Below are 17,085 nucleotides of genomic sequence, written 5' to 3' on the forward strand. Positions count from 1 at the left end.
TAAATTGGTTGGTAGTATTTGGAAGTATTCCCTCCTATTCAGTATTCTGTAAGAGTTTGAGATGGATTGATATTAATTCTTCTTTAAATATTTGGTAGAATTCACCATCTGTTCCTGGGCTTTTCTTTGTTGGGAGGATTTTGATTACTTATTCAATGTTCTTAATATTTACAGATCTGTACAGATTTTCTGTTGATTCATGATTATGTCTTGGTAGATTACATTTTTCCGGGAATTTATCCATTTCTTCTAGGTAATACAATTTTTGGTATATAATTGTTTATAGCAGTCTCATTTTTATTTCTGGGGCATTAGTTGTGATGTGTCCTTTTTAATTTATGATTTTATACATTTAGGTCTTCTCTTTTTTTAATTAGTCTAGCTAAATTTTTGTTCATTTTGTTCTTTCAAAAAACTTTATCTTAGTTTGACTTTGTTGATTCTCTGTCCAATTTTTTCTCTTCTCTGTTTGATTTATTTCTCATCTACTCTTTATTATTTCCTTCTTTCTGCTAACTTTGGGTTGAATTTTTGTTCTTTTTCTAGTCTCTCAAGGTAGAGAGTTAGGTTGTTTATTTGAGTCCTTTTTTGTGTAGGAATTTATTGCTATAAACTTTCCTCTTAGTACTACTTTTGCTGCATTCTGTAAGCAGTAGTATGTTTCGTTTTCATTTGTCTCAAGGTATGTTCTAACATCTTTTTGACTTCTTCTTTGGCTCATTCATTGTTCAAGAGTTCATTGTTTAATTTGTGTATTTTCCAGTTTCCCTTCTGTTATTGATACCTAGTTTCATTCCACAGTGGTGGGAAAAGACAACTGATATGATTTCAATCTTCTTAAATTTATTCAGACTTCATTTGTGACCTAACATGCAGTCTGTCCTTGAGAATGTTCCATTTGCACCCAAAAAGAATGTAAGTGCTATTGCTGTTGAGTGAAATATATGTATTTGTTATATCCATTTTATCTATAGTATTATTCCTGTCTTCTTTTTTCTTATTGATATTCTCAGTTTTCTATCCTTTATTGAAAATGGAGTATCAAAATTTCCTATTAAAATTTTATTGCTGTCTATTTCTCCCTTCAGTTCTGTCAATCTTTGGCACATATATTTAGATACTCTGATATTGGGCATATATATAGCTATAATACATATAATTGTTATGTCATTCTGGCAAGTTGATTTGATATAAGGTCCTTCTTTGTCTTCTGTGACAGTTTTTTTCATTAAGTCTTTTGTCTAATATAAGTCAGGCCGTCCATGCTCTCTTTTGTTTACCATTTCCATGGAACATAACTTTTTTCCTTTTAACTTTCAGCCTATTTGTATCTTTAAACCAAAAGTTGGGCTCTCGTAGACAGCATATATTTGGATCTTGTTTTTTTATCCAATCAGCCACTTTCTTTTTTAAGAAGTTTAATTGATTAGTATTTAAAGACATTATTGATAAGGAAGGACTTACTGTTTTTTTAAATTACTCAATGAACTTTATTACATTTACAGTTGTACAATGATCATCACAACCCAATTTTATAGTATTTCCATCCCAAATCCTCAGCCCATCCCCCACCCCCCCCAACCTGTCTCCTTTGGAAACCATAAGTTTTTCAAAGTCTGTGAGTCAGTATCTGTTCTGCAAAGAAGTTCAGTCTGTCCTTTTTTTAGATTCCACATGTAAGTGAGAGCATTTGATGTTGGTGTCTCACTGTCTGACTAACTTCACTTAGCATGATAATTTCTAGGTCCATCCATGTTACTGAAGATGCCATTATTTCTTTCCTTTTAATGGCTGAGTAATATTCCATTGTGTATATGTACCACCTCTTCTTGATCCACTCCTCTGTTGATGGACATTTAGGTTGTTTCCATGTCTTGGCTATTGTATATAGGGCTGCAATGAACACTGGAGTACATGTATCTTTTCGAGTCCTGGTTTTCTCTGGATAGATGCCCAGGAGTGGGATTGCTGGATCAAATGGTAGTTCTATTTATAGTTTTCTGAGGAATCTGCATACTGTTTTCCACAGTGATTGCACCAATTTACATTCCCACCAACCGTGTAATAGGGTTCCTTTTTCTCCACACCCTCTCTAACATTTATTGTTTGTAGACTTTTTGATGATGGCCATTCTGGACAGGGTAAGGTGGTACCTCAGAGTGGTTTTGATTTGCATTTATCTAATAATGAGTGTTGTTGACATTTTTTCATGTGTTTTTTTGGCCATCCATATGTCTTCTTTGGCGAATTGTCTGTGTAGATCTTCTGCCCATTTTTTGACGTGGTTGTTTGTTTTTTTGGTATTGAGCTGTAGGAAGTGTTGATAAATTTTGGAGATGAATCCCTTGTCAGTTGATTCATTTGCAAATATTTTCTCCCATTCTGTGGGTTGTCTTTTTGTTTTGTTTAGAGTTTCCTTCACTGTGCAGAAACTTTTAAGTTTAATTAAGTCCCATTTGTTTATTTTTTATTCTTTTGAACTTTTTATTTTTTTTTCTACTGTACAGCATGGTGACCCTCTTTATACCTGGAATATAATATATGACACAAAGGAACCTTTCCACAGAAAAGAAAATCATGGACTTGGAGAATAGACTTGTGGTTGCCAAGGGGGAAGGGGAGGGAGTGGAATAGACTGGGAGCTTGGGGTTAATAGATGCAGGCTGTTGCCTTAAGAATGGATTAGCCATGGGATCCTGCTGTGTAGCACTGGGAACTCTGTCTAGTCACTTCTGATGGGACATGTAATGTGAGAAAAAAGGTTGTATACCCATTTGTTTATTTGTGTTTTTATTGTCATTACTCTTGGTCTTTTGTAGACAGCATATACTTGGATCTTGTTTTTTTTTTTTTCATCAAATCAGCTACTTTCTTTTTTGATTAAGAAGTTTAATTGATTAGTATTTAAAGTCATTATTGATAAGAAAGGACTTACTATTGCTATTTTGTTGTTTACTGTATGTCTTATAGCTCTTTTGTCCATCTTCTCTTGCTGTCTTCATTTGTGTTGTACTGATTTTTTTTTTATAGTGACATGTTTTGATTCCTTTCTCATTTTCTTTTATGTATCTTCTAGAGGTGTTTTCTTTGTGGTTACCATGGGGCTTGCATAAAATATCTTATAGTTTTAACAATTGATTTTTAAGCTAACAACTTTAATTACATACAAAATCTCTATACTTTGTTAGTGATATACAAATTATGTATTTTTTTTTTTTTGTCTTTTTGCTATATCTTTGGGCCGCTCCCGTGGCATATGGAGGTTCCCAGGTTAGGGGTCTCATCGGAGCTGTAGCCACTGGCCTACGCCAGAGCCACAGCAACGCAGAATCCGAGCCGCGTCTGCAACCTACACCACAGCTCACGGCAACGCCGGATCCTTTAACCCACTGAGCAAGGGCAGGGACCGAACCCGCAACCTCATGGTTCCTAGTCGGATTCGTTAACCACTGCGCCATGACGGGAACTCCCTGATTATGTATTTTATATGTGTATGCATAATGTATTTTTATAGTCATACTTATTTTTATACTTTTTTTAACTTTTATGTTATAATTAAAAATGATTCATGTACTCCTGTTACAGCATTCAGTTTTGCGTATTTTTCTGTATATTTACCTTTACCAGTGAGCTTTATATTTTCAAATGCTTTTGTGTTGCTATTTAGCATCCTTTCATTTCAACCCTAAGGATTCCCTTTGGCATTTCTTGTAAGGGAGGGCTAATGGTGATTAACTCCTTTGGCTTTTCTTTATTGGAGAAGGTATCTATTTAATTTTTGAATGACTGTTTTACTAGATATGGTATTTTTGGTTGACAGGTTTTTTTTTTTCCATCACTGACTATATCATCCCTCATACTTCAGGCTTACAAGGTTTCTGCTAAGAAATCTGCTAATAGTTTTACAAGGGTTCCTTATATGTGATGAGGTATTTTTCTCTTGCTATTTCCAAATTTTCTTTTTGTCTTTATCTCAACAGATAAAGACAATGTTTGGTTGAGTCTCATTTTGGAGTTCTTTGGCTTCATCCTATTTAGAACCTGTTGGATTTCATGAATCTGCATGTCCATTTACTTCCCCAGATTTGGGAAGTTTTCAACCATTGTTTCTTTAAATAAGCTTTCTACCCCAATTTCTCTCTTCTCCTTCTGAGACTTATAATGTATATATTGTTCTATTTCCTGTTGTTGTCTCGTCCCTCAGATTTATTTCACTTTATTTCATTTATTTTTCTTTTTGCTCCTCTAACTAGATAATTTCAAATGACTTTTCTTTTAAGTTCTCTGGTTACTTTTGCTTGATACAATCTGCTGTTAAACCTCTAGTGAGTTTTTAAGTTCAGTTACTGTGTTCTTCAGCTCCAAAATTTCTTTCATCTTTTTAATATTTTCTGTCTCTGTTGAAATTCTCATTTCATTCATGCCTTGTTTCCCTGATATTGTTGAACATCTTCTTGACAGTTATTCTGAGTAATTTGTCAGATGATTTCTATGCTTCGGTTTCTTTATGGTATGTTTCTGGAGATTTATTTTGTTTCTTAAAATAAAATGGTAATTTTTTCTGTTTCTTCATGTTCTTCTTAACTTTGTATTGGTATCCAAACATCTGAAAAAATAACTACTTCTTCCGGTCATTAAAGACTGGCTTTATATAGGGAAAGATCATCACCAATCAGCCCAACTAGAGACTCTCAGAGCCTTTCTCTGGATGTGTCCTTTTGAACTTGTATATGAAGATTAATTAGAGGGGTTTGCTAGTTTCTATTTTTTCAGGAGTTGTAATTTTTTGCTCCATCTAATGTCTGTCTTCTGTGCTATGAGAACTATAAAGCAGCATAATGCTACCCAGATTTCTTTTTTCTCAGCAGCCTCTAGGCATTTAGAGTTTGTCAAGTTCTGTCAGATCTATGAGACATGCAAGATAGAAACCAGAACCTTGAGAAGCTAGAAATTTGGACACGTGTTCCACTCTTCCTTTCCTGCACTTAGGGAGAGCCTTCTGAGCTGTACCAATTTCTATCTGCCCTACCACAGGACCTATGTAGCACCAGTACCCTACCCAGCTCTTTTTTGTTCTCACAAACTACCATATATCTAGAGTGTGTCAGAGCTCATCAGTACCTCAAGATAGGCAAGGCAGAAGCCAGTCCCCCAGCAGCCCCACACTCACATGTCCAAATGTGGATGTCTGATCCACTCTTCTCTTTTCTTCACCTGGGAGAATTGGGACCTGAGAATTTCCTCCTAATCCTATTATACTGTGCTCAAGAAGGAGAAACTGTGGTGAGGGTGTGCCAAAGATTTTCCTACTAGCTTCAGAACAGCTGATTTTACACTCACCTGGAGGGTAGAGCCTCTTAACTAGTTTCAGAATTTCTCACCTTGGAAATTGGTCTGCATATTTTTGAATCAGTGTTTCCATGGAACTGATCTGGGGCTTCCTATTCTGCCATCTTGCTGATAGCACCCCTCTGGATATTCTGTTCTCTACATCTCTGATTTATTGTATCATGCATCATTGCCTAGCACTAGTAATAAAATGTTTTAAGACAGTAACAACAATATGATGACTATATTAGTATTAAATAATTGAGCACTTTCTACATGCCTAGGCACTGATATGTCTTTATGGGGATTATTAACTTAATTTAACAATGAAACTGAGGTTCAGAAAGGCTAAGTAAGTTGCCTGAAGTCATGCTCACAGATAGAACTAGGATTCTAGTCTAGGCCTTCTCTTTCCATAGTCCACTTTCTCAAACCATATACTATGATACTCCATACATGTTTGCTGAAAGGATCCGTGAGTCCCAAACTGAATCTCCTAACTCCTCTTCTAAGTTTAACTGTTGGATCTGTTCTAGGAAGCTGTTCTTTACCTTCTGCCTGCATTCCCCCTGTCAGTTTGGATTAAATTCCTCATAGCCTCCTATGTACTGTTCCTCTCTCATGCTTTCTTCTCAAAAGAACATTTCAAAGAAGTTCCTTAACTTCTTTCACAGTTTTCATTTCAAATGCAATCTACCTTGACTTGAAGATGGTCATTTGACTCTTAAATGTCACTCAGTTCCCTTCAAATCATAGCAACTCATCTCCAGGCCCCAAAGTCTTTAAAGTACTTTCATCTTACTTAGTAACTGGAAAGCTGAAAGAGAATGAGGAAATATCTCATTGGAATAATCGTAAACACAAAAGATTTATGCTAGTTGTTGTGTTCAGGCACTTTAGATGTTAATTTACTTATAAATAATTGAATTTTCATTTGGGACATTGAGTTCTTTCAGTTTTTATAGAGATGGGATTGTATTCTTTGTGCACTATAAATCTAAGATGTGATTGAAAAAAATCTTTAATATTCCATTTTTCTCACCCTGGGAAGAATGACACTCTTCAGTAATTTTAAAAATGCCTCCTTGCTGTTATTCTATAATCATTCCATAAAGTAACAGGTATCGAACTCACAGCTGCATAGCAGCATTAAGGTTTAACTGTAGTCCTTTGTAGCATGATATAAACCAAGTCCTATCCATCAAGTTCTCATAAAGAGAACAGGGTAATGATAAAATTTTATTTATTTATTTATTTATTTGTCTTTTTGCCATTTCTTGGGCTGCTCCCGCGGCATATGGAGGTTCCCAGGCTAGGGGTCTGATCGGAGCTGTAGCTGCCAGCCTACGCCAGAGCCACAGCAATGCAGGATCCGAGCTGCGTCTGCGACCTACACCACAGCTCACAGCAACGCCGGATCGTTAACCCACTGAGCAAGGGCAGGGATCAAACCCACAACCTCATGGTTCCTAGTCGGATTCATTAACCACTGCGCCACGACGGGAAATCCAATGATAAAATTTTAAAGATTGATATTTATATTTTTGTTCCAGAAATCCTGAACCATTCATGGCATACTTCCAACCTGGCAGTGATCCTGAGTTTTTCGTAAAACCCCAGGTTGGAGAACTTCTTCCTTTGGACACTGAAGGAACTCTTATCACTGTGGGTTTTAAACCCCGAATGTACAGCAGGAAATACAAAGCAACTTTAGCAATACAGGTGAGTACTATGAAGGCAATAGTCAAGATGTTTGATGTCACAAAAGTCATTAAATGACACTGGAAGAAAAGGTTTCTCACAATGATCCCAGATAAAGAATTAGTAGCACTATCCTTCAAAAGTCAACATATTTCAACAGCTCTGTCTTGTTTTAATTTTCTTTTATTCAGTAAAGAACTTTTAAAGGTAAAATATAATACAAAGTTGCCACCATTAGTGGAAAATAAATTATTTTCCTTCAATGTTAAGGAATTGTGAAAGATAAATAATGACTGTAACGTGATTTGTATAGTCATATTATATTCTGTGATAACCTGTTCCAAGACTTTAGATTTTGAAACCTTTGGTTAAGGCATGGAGTGTTGTGAAAATGTTAAAGTCCTAAAAGGAAGAAAATTAAATAGAAGATAAATTTATTTTGAATTAAAAAAACACAATATGAAATGGACCATTAATGTAAAATAATGTTAAAGTAATCATTTTAATTTCTCCATAAAATTTTCCCCATCTGTGCTACCAAGAACTATTTGGGTAAAGACAACTTTCAAGTTATTTCTGAAAAGATGCCTATTGCCACTATTTTCAGTAGCACAGACACAGGGGAGTCATAGTCAGGTTTTAAGACACAGCTATTGATTCCAAAGTGATGACCAGACTTCTGAATCAGACACTAATTAGGCAGTGCCATTCCATTGGCAGAAAATGTGTTGTTACTGTTTTAATGAATAGAGAAAAGAAAAATGTTGGATATTGCTTGAGAAAATTATTTATATTTTTATCTTTCCCAGAGTCCTTATAACCCAGGTTATAAAAATATAAAGCCTCTGGAACCTTGTTGCACATAGTCCTTTCCTGTGTTAGTATTTGATTTTAAATGATCGTGTTGTTATACTTCCTTCTTAACATATTTTTAAATAAGATTTGTGAATTAAATTATATTCAGTTTATAACATAGAGTGGACATTTCTGAAATTAACTACTTAGGAGGTTTTACCAACAAAATTGTCTTGATGACTTTCCTATGCAGCCTGTACAATTAAAGCACCTATTCTGTGAAAAAATAAGGTAGTGGATGGGATCAACTGAGAATGTAACATTTTCATTTAGTCTGAAGTAGTATAGTTTGATAAAGTATATGTAGGGTAAATTGAAAAATCACTGTTTTGATTTAAGAAATCACTATTCTTTGATCCTATTTTATTGTGGAGAATTCCAAATATGTGTAGAAATAAAATAATCTACACACATTAATCATCCTATCTGAACATTTATCACCTCAAAGCCAGTCCTGCTTCAAGTATATTCCCACCCCCTTTCTCCCTTCCAATATTATTTTGAAGAAAAACTCAGACAGCCTATTATCTGCAAATATTTTCTATTAATCTCTAAAAGACAAAGATCTTAACCATAATAACATCATCACATCTAAAAATTAATAATAATTCCCCATGGAAACAACCTAGATGTCCATCAACTAACAAAATGGATAAAGAAGAAGTGGGGTGTGTCTCTGTGACATGCACACAATGGAATATTATTCAGTCATAAAAAAGAATGAAATAATGCCATTGCAGTAACATTGGTAGATCTAGAGATTATCATACTAAGTGAAATAAGTCAGAAAGAGAAAGACAAATACCATATGCTATCACTTATGTGCGGAATCTAAAATATGACACAGGAGGTCCCGTCATGGCTCAGCAGAAACAAATCTGACTAGTAACCATGAGTATGCAGGTTCAATCCCTGGCCTCACTCAGTGGGTTAACAATCTAGCATTGCCATGAGCTGTGGTGTAGGTTACAGTCATGGCTCAGATCTGGCGTCACTGTGGCTGTGGTATAGGCCAGCAGCTATGGCTCCGATTCAACCCCTAGCCTGGGAACCTCCATATACTGCAGCTGCAGCCCTAAAGGAGCAGAAAAAAAAAGACACGCAAATGAACATATCTAAAAAACAGAAACAGACTCATGGACTCAAGTTAGAACAGACTTGAGGTTGCCAAGGGAGAAGGGGTGTGGGGGAGGGAAGGGTTGAGAGTTTGGGATGAGTAAATGCAAACTGGTGTATATAGAATGGATACAGAACACTGTAAACCAGCTATAATGGAAAAAATAAAAATTATTATTAAAAAAAGAATGGATAAACAACAAGGTCCTACTGTATAGTGTGGGGAACTATATTCAGTATCCGGCGATAAACCGTAATGGGAGAGAATATGAAATGGAATGAGAAATGGAAGAGAATATATATCTATATCTATATTTAACCCAATAACTTTACTGTACAGTGGAAATTAACACATTTTAAATCAACTATACTTCACTAAATTTTTAAAAAGTTACAGTAACAGCTTACAAATAATTCCTTACTATTAATACATATCAAATATCCATTTAGTTTTCAAATTTTCAGTTTACTCATAAATATCATATTAAGTAAATATGAAAATACGTATAAAAATAGTACAGAGTCCTATGAATTCTTCTCCCACTTTCTCTCAGTGGTGACAACTTCTATAACTACAGTAAAATATTAAAACAAAGAGATTGACTTTAATAAAATGCTGTTAACTAGGCTAGAGACCTTTTCCATTTTTTGCGTTTTTCCCATGCATGTGTGTGTGTGTGTGTGTGTGTGTGTGTGTGTCTGGAACCCATGTATAGATGTGTATAACTATAGCCACAATTAAGATAGACAACTCTTCCATCACAGCAGAAGAATTATGTCCTGCTAACCCTTTCCAGTCATATCCAACACCATAACTTCCTCTCTATGCCTAGAGACCAGTAATCTTTTCTCCATCACTTTGATTTTGTACTTTCTAAAATTTATATGAATGGAATCATATGTAACCTTTAGAGATTGGCTTTTTATGTTAAGTGTAAAATCCTTGGGATTCATAGAAGTTATTGTATATATCAAATCAATAATTTTGAAGTCATGGTTCAAGCATTTTCTGTCTAACTCTAAAACCCTCTTCTTAATGATGACACTGTCTCACATGATAAATGTAAAATTTTAAAACAATTCATTATTTAAAAATAAAATATTATTTACATTATTATCATCTTTATTAAACTGTTGGTTTTAGGCATTAAGTCAAATAACACTTGTCATGTCTATGAATCCTGTCATCTTCCTTATGCTTTACTTGGAAATAAAAAGGAGGACTTTTAAGAACAGCTTAATTAATTATTTGCCTACATAAACTTCAACAACCATGTTTGCAAGCTTCTTAAATTCTCTTTCAATTAAAGCATATTTGGAATGATTAAAAAGTACCTTTTGCCCTCTTTTACACAAGGCATATAGATAGCAGTAGTTTCGAGAGACCTAAGTTGATCAAACTGTTACAAAAAGCAGTGCCACTCAAATAAGTAGTTTATAAAACTTATGAGAACCATCACAATTACCAAAGATAAAATATATAGTGATTTTACAAAAGTGTATTTATATTAGAGGGACCTGTTATAATAAGAGACATAATTAGGCATAAGTAATATATATGTAAGTGTATTGCTTTTTTTCAATTTAATTTTCTGTTGGAGTGTATTTGATTTATAATGTTGTTTCAGTTTCAGATGTACAGCAAGATGATTCAGTTATACTTACGCATATATATATATATATATATATGTGTATATATATATATATATATATTCTTTTTCAGATTCCTTTTCCATATACATTACTACAGAATATAAGAGTTCCCTGTATTATAGAGTAGGGCCTTGTTGGTTGTCTTTTTTATTTATTTATTTATTGGTTTCGTGTTCTGAGATTTTTTTTTATTTTATTGGAGTATAGTTGACTTAAAGCTGCATTAGTTTCAGATGTACAACAAAGAAAATCAGTTATATATATACATATATACATTCCTTTTCAGACTCTTTTCCCATATAGGTTATTGCAAAGTATTGAGCAGATTTCCCTGTGCTATGCAATAGGTCCTTGTTACTTATCTATTTTATATAAAGTAGCGTGTATATGTCATTCCCATCCTTCTAATTTATCCCTCCCTCAGCCTTTCCCCTTTGGTAAACATAAGTTTAATTTCAAAATTTGTGAGTCTGTTTCTGTCTTATAAATAGGTTCATTTGTATCATTTTTAAGATTCCACATATAAATGATATCATATATTTGTCTTTCTATGTCTGACTTCATTTAATATGATAATCTCTAGGTCTGTTCATACTGCTGCAAATGACATTGTTTCATTTTTTATGGCTGAGTAATATTCCACTATATGTATATTACCATATCTTCTTTATCCATTCCTTTGTCAGTGGACATTTAAGTTGCTTCCATGTCTTGGCTATTGTAAATAGTGCCACAGTAAACATTGGGGTCCATTTATCTTTTCGAATTACGATTTTCTCCAGATATATGCCCAGGAATGGGATTGCTAGATCATATGGTAGTTCTATTTTTAGTCTTTTAAGGAACTTCTACACTCTTCTTAGTGGTTGTACCAGTTTACATTCCCTGTGCTATACAAATGGTCGCTGTTACAGTTTAGGAGGTTTCCAATTTCTCCCTTCTTCAGCATTTATTGTTTGTGAACATTTTGATGTTGGCTGTTCTGGCTGGTATGAGGTGATACCTTGTTGTTTTTTCCATTTCTCTAATAATTAACGATGCCCATTGACCATCTGTCTGTCTTTGGAGAAATGTCTCTTAAGATCTGCCCATATTTTCATTAGGTTGTTTATTTTTTGATATTGAGCTGCATGTGATGTTTGTATATTTTGGAGATTAATCTCTTGATAGTCACTTCATTTGCAAAGATTTTCTCCCATTCTATGAGTTGTCAGTTTGACTAATATGTGTCTCAGTGTGTTCCTCCTTAGGTTTATCCTGTATGAGGGTCTCTGTGCTTCCTGAACTTGAGTATTTCCTTTCCCATGTTAGGAAAGTTTTCAGCTATTATCTCTTCAGATATTCTCAGGCCCTTTCTCTCTCTCTTCTCCTTCTGGGACCCAAATGTCAGTACATTTAATGTTGTCCCGGAGGTCTCTCAGACTTTTTTCAGTTCTTTTCATTCTTCTTTCTTCATTCTGTTCTACGACGATAATTTCCACCAGCTTCCAGGTCACTTATTTGTTACTCTGACTCATTTATTCTGCTATAGATTCCTCTAGTGTATTTTTTTCTTTACAGTTATTGTATTGTTTTTCTCTGTTATTTTAATCTTCTAGCTCTTTGTTAAACATTTCTTGTATCTTCTCAGTCTATACCTCCATTCTTTTGCTGAAACCTTGGATCATCTTTATAATCATTATTCTGAATTCTTTTTCAGGTAGATTACATGTCTCCACTTAATTTAGTTGTTCTTCTGAGCTTTTATCTTGTTCTTTCTTTTGGAACTTATTTCTCTGCTATCTCATTTTGTATACCATTCTTTTATGGTCTCAGACCCACAGTCTGCAGGAGTATAGGTATTCTTGCTTTTGGGGTCTGCCCTTGGAGGGCGAGATTGGTCCAGGAGCTTATGCAGGCTTCCTGGTGAGAGGGACTGGTACCTTTCCATTGGTGGGTGGAATTGGGTCTTATCCTTCTGGTAGTCAGGGCCATGTCAAGGGGTATGTTTAGAAGTGAAGTGGTTTTGGACTCAGGACAAATTTAGGCAGCCTGTCTGCTAATGTGTCAGGCTCTGTTTCTACCCTGTTGGTTGTTCAGCATGAGGCATCCAAGCACTGGAACCTACAGGCTATTGCGTGGTGCCAGGTCTTGATGCCAAAATGGCTACCCTCTGCAGTGCTTACACCAATCAACATTCCCTGAGGCCTTTGCCACCAGTGTCCTTGTCTCGTCAGTGAGCCACAGCTGACCCCACCTCCTCAGGAAAGTCTTCAATACCCACAGGAAGGTCTAGCCCAAGGTCCTATGGAGTCATAGCTTTGCCTTGGGGCCAAGTGCATGTGAAACCTTATTTGTGCCCTCCAAGAGTAGAGTTTCTATTTCCCCCAATCCCCTGGAGCTCCTGCATTCAAGCCTTCCTGGCCCTAAAAGCGTAATGCTCTGGGGGCTCCTCCTAATGCCAAACCCCCAGGCTAGGGAGCCTAAAGTGGGGCTCAGAATTCTCACCCCTGTGGGAGAACCTCTGTGATATAATTATTTTCCAGTTTGCAAGTTGCCCACCTGGCAGGTATTGGATTTGATTATATCACAAAATCACCCCTCCTACCATCTCCTTGTGGCTTCTTTGATTTTCATTTTAAAATATCTTCTTTGGTAGGTTCCTGTCTTTTTGTCAGTGTTGGTTCAACAGTTAGTTTTGATTTTTGTGTTTTCATGAGAGGAAGCAAATTCAGGTCCTTCTACTTTGCCACCTTGTTTCCCTGAATAGCAGTGGTGATTTTTTATATATAACACTAAAAGTGTAATCCATGAAGGAAAAAAATGTTAAGATGAACTTTTGCTCTATCGAAGACACTTAACTGAAATGTAGGCGATAACATTTAGGACTTTAAAAAGTGTCTTTATAGATAATTATTTTCAGAGGGTCTTAGAGCTGTGTTGGGAAAAAGGCAGAGATCCATACCTGTAGTTCCTATTGGTAGCCACCACATTCCTGGTAGGAGAGTACATCCCTTCTTGTAGCTCACTCCTTTGTACCCACCAGGTATCAGGCATGGGTGTAGGTCCCTTCATGTACCTCATGCATCTGTACCTATGAAGTGAGTCACTTGTAATGTCCAAATGTATAATGGCATATACACAGTCACCAAAAGGTAGCTTTGTTTTTCAAACTGAACAACCTTAAATGAAGTAAAATGTTATTTAACTCAGTTGTAATATGGTTCATGGTTTGTTCTACTTTTGACTCATTGATTCTGAATACTTAATTACTATGAACACTGGATAGAAGGGGCATTTAAGTTTAAAACAGGGCCAATTCAGGTATGCAAGAAATTCCTGCACTTAACATTCATTGATAGCTATCACATGACATACTAAACCCTGATAATACTGTACTGTTCACTTGGCCTGAACTTATCCTGAATAAGTTTTCTGAACATACATGGTATAACTTTTATGTAAGGAAGAAGGCCTAGGTAAACACAAGTAGCATCAGAAAACAATGTAAGAGCAATGGGATTTAAGTATGAATATAAATGTGCAGAAAATACTAGATTGCCCAATCAATATTGCCATCCTATACAAATATGCAGAAGAAATGAAGGATTTTTAAATAAATCTCTGAATATGTTGTACTTACTTGGATTTAGATTATGGTTGTCATTAATGAGTTTGCATATGCTCAGTAATTACTAATAGTTTTATTAATTATGTACTTTTATAATCTAAAAAAAAAAAACAGAAGCTTGGCGTATTTACCAATTGGTTCTATAGCCACACTGAAATTCCCTTGGATAAATTTTGCAAGGTATTATTTCCATTACATATAGTTCATGCTGGGCAACAGTCTTATGCAAACCAAATAGATTGTTTCCCTTTAGATCAGATGAATGCTTAGTTTACCCATAGGGCAAACTCCTAAGTCTGAGAGACTTTTTTAGTGAATGAATTTTAATTCATAAAGCTAAATGCTTTCCAGAATTTATCTTTGATGTTAATTATTTATTATCAGTGCATTTTCAATTTTATACCTTTTTCATACCTTACATGTAGAAAAGAGGAGATGTTAATTTGATAAAATTTTTCCTACAATTTTCTCAGTCCCTAGATATTGCATATAAAATCTCTCTCTCTTTGTTTCCAGACAGCAGATATGTACTGGTTGTATGATATCAATGGGTTACCTCCAGTTACCATGCCACCGATGAATGTAAAAGCCAAAGTTGACACTACTAACAAGATGTTTGACAGAAAGTCAGTTAATCAGCACAATTTTATCCAAGAAAATGCTGAACTCAAAAGTACAGGAGTATCCTCTACCATCAAGGGTGCTCCTTTGATGTTGAAGAATAAATAAAAATTGTTTTTTTCCAAAATATTTCTTGGTTTTAAGTAGAATTGAATGTATGTTCATGATTTGCATTTCATCTTTTAGAATATTCTTAGGAATAATATTTCAGGAATAATAGGCCTTATCTATTTTATTTTTCTAAAACTGACTAAATCTATCCTCTGAATATGCTATACCTAATTTCTGAGTTTTATATATATATATATATATATATATATATATATGTTATAAAATGATATAGTTGAAAATACTGGGATTGGTTCACTTTTAAAAAGTACAGGAGTATGTTTGTAGTAAAACTGAAAAATGATTGTACTTATAAATTCATGCACGTAAGCATATATACTCCATATGGTCCTATATTTGCTCTTTAAATAATAAAGAATATTTCAAAATGATCCAAGAGATAATTTATCTTCTTAAAGGAGAGTATGTTGCTTGGTTCTTATCACTGAGAGGAAATATAATAATAAACAGCCAATATGGACCATCTTTAGGACAGTTTGATGCAAAATGACTGGCTCTGGCACAAATCAGTCATATGATTTTAAACAAGTCACTTACCTTTTTGTTCCCTATTTCCTTGTGTGCAAAATGGAAGAACTGTACTAGGAACAAGCATTTTCAAACTATAGCTAAATCTAGTCTACCACCTGTTTTTATGCAGCCTACTAGCAAATAATGATTTTTACATTTTTAAATGGGTGAAAAAAATCAATAGAGGAATATTGAGTAACCCAAGAAAATTATATACAATATATTTGCATAATATTTAAATGATCTTAAACATCATTATACTGTGCCTTCTGAGAGTTGTACTTTTTCTCCTATCTGAAATGCTCCAATAATTGAAAGGAAGGTACCAAGAATAGAGTACATTTGGATATGACTTTTCTCATTCAGAAAAGGGAACAGGGGATGAGACACTGGAGACATGCTATTAACTATTTCATGTTGTGAATATTTCAAAAATGTTTAAAATTACGATGCTCAATTGTCACATTTCAGATTTTATCCTGGATGTTACCTTCTTTGGAAGAGGTATCTGTAATTGGAAATGTCAGCACAACTATTATTTTTCCAAATGAAAATGGAGCAAGAGCAACACAAGTCAATAAAATTGAATGGTGAATAAAATTCTAGGAATCCAAAGGTGTCAGGAAAGGATTCAGGGAGAGGAAATTGAATAGTTTACTTCACACCACTGGAGTGGTTTGCTTTATTCCACTTGTAGTCAACATAGTATTGGAAATCCTTGCCACAGATATTAGACAAGAAAATAAATAAAAGGTATCTAAATTGGAAGGAAAGAGGCAAAACTGTCAAATGACATGATACTGTCTATAGAGAAGCCTACCTCCACACAAAAACTATTAGAATAAATGAATTCAGCAAGGTAGCAGAATACAAGATTAATATACCGAAATCTGTTGTATTTCTTTACACTAATAATGAAATATCTGAAAGAGAAATTGAAAAATAGTCCTGTTTAAAATTATATCAAAATAAAATACCCAACAATAAACTTACCAAGAATGTTAAAGACCTATATGCTGAAAAGTATAAAACATTGATAAACTTGAAGATGATTAGAACAAATGGAAACATATCCCATGCTCTTGGATTAGAAGAATTAACATTTTTAAAATGTCCATGCTACCCAAAGAAATCTACAGATTTAGTGCAATCCCTATCAAAATATTCATGACATTTTTTTTTCATAGAGCTAGAACAAATAATCCTAAAATGTATATGGAACCACAAAAGACCCCAAATTGCCAAAGCAGTCCTGAGGAAAAAGAAACAAAAAGCTAGAGACAACTCTTACAGACTTCAAACAATACTACAAAGCTAGAATAATCAAGACAACATGGTACTGGCATTAAAAATAGACATTTAGATCAATGGAATAGAACAGAGAGCCTAGAAACAAACCTAATGTCTACAGTCAATTAACCTATGACAAAGGAGGCAAGAATATACGATGGAGAAAAGACAGTCTCTTCAGCAAGTGATATTAGGAAAAATGGACAGCTACTTGTAAATCAGTGAAATTAGAACACTCCCCTACACGTATACAAAAATAACCTAAAAATGGT

General features: G+C 34.6%; 1 protein-coding gene across 1 annotated transcript in view; it reads left to right on the forward strand.

Moving 5' to 3' along the window:
- CFAP47 (cilia and flagella associated protein 47) overlaps window positions 1–15,013 on the forward strand; it is a 560,199-nt gene extending 545,186 nt beyond the window's left edge. Inside the window, exons 72-73 of the mRNA XM_021080094.2 lie at window positions 6,882–7,050; window positions 14,780–15,013. Coding sequence (XP_020935753.2) covers window positions 6,882–7,050; window positions 14,780–14,992 — 382 coding nt within the window. The 3' untranslated portion in view covers window positions 14,993–15,013. The remainder of the gene's footprint in view (window positions 1–6,881; window positions 7,051–14,779) is intronic.
- The last annotated feature ends 2,072 nt before the right edge of the window (window positions 15,014–17,085 follow it).

The sequence above is a fragment of the Sus scrofa genome, chromosome X (genome assembly GCF_054392235.1).
Source record: "Sus scrofa isolate SSC_HxYL_T2T_F1_AM1 chromosome X, Sscrofa_HxYL_maternal_Yorkshire_Landrace_v2.0, whole genome shotgun sequence".
Lineage (NCBI taxonomy): Eukaryota > Metazoa > Chordata > Mammalia > Artiodactyla > Suidae > Sus > Sus scrofa.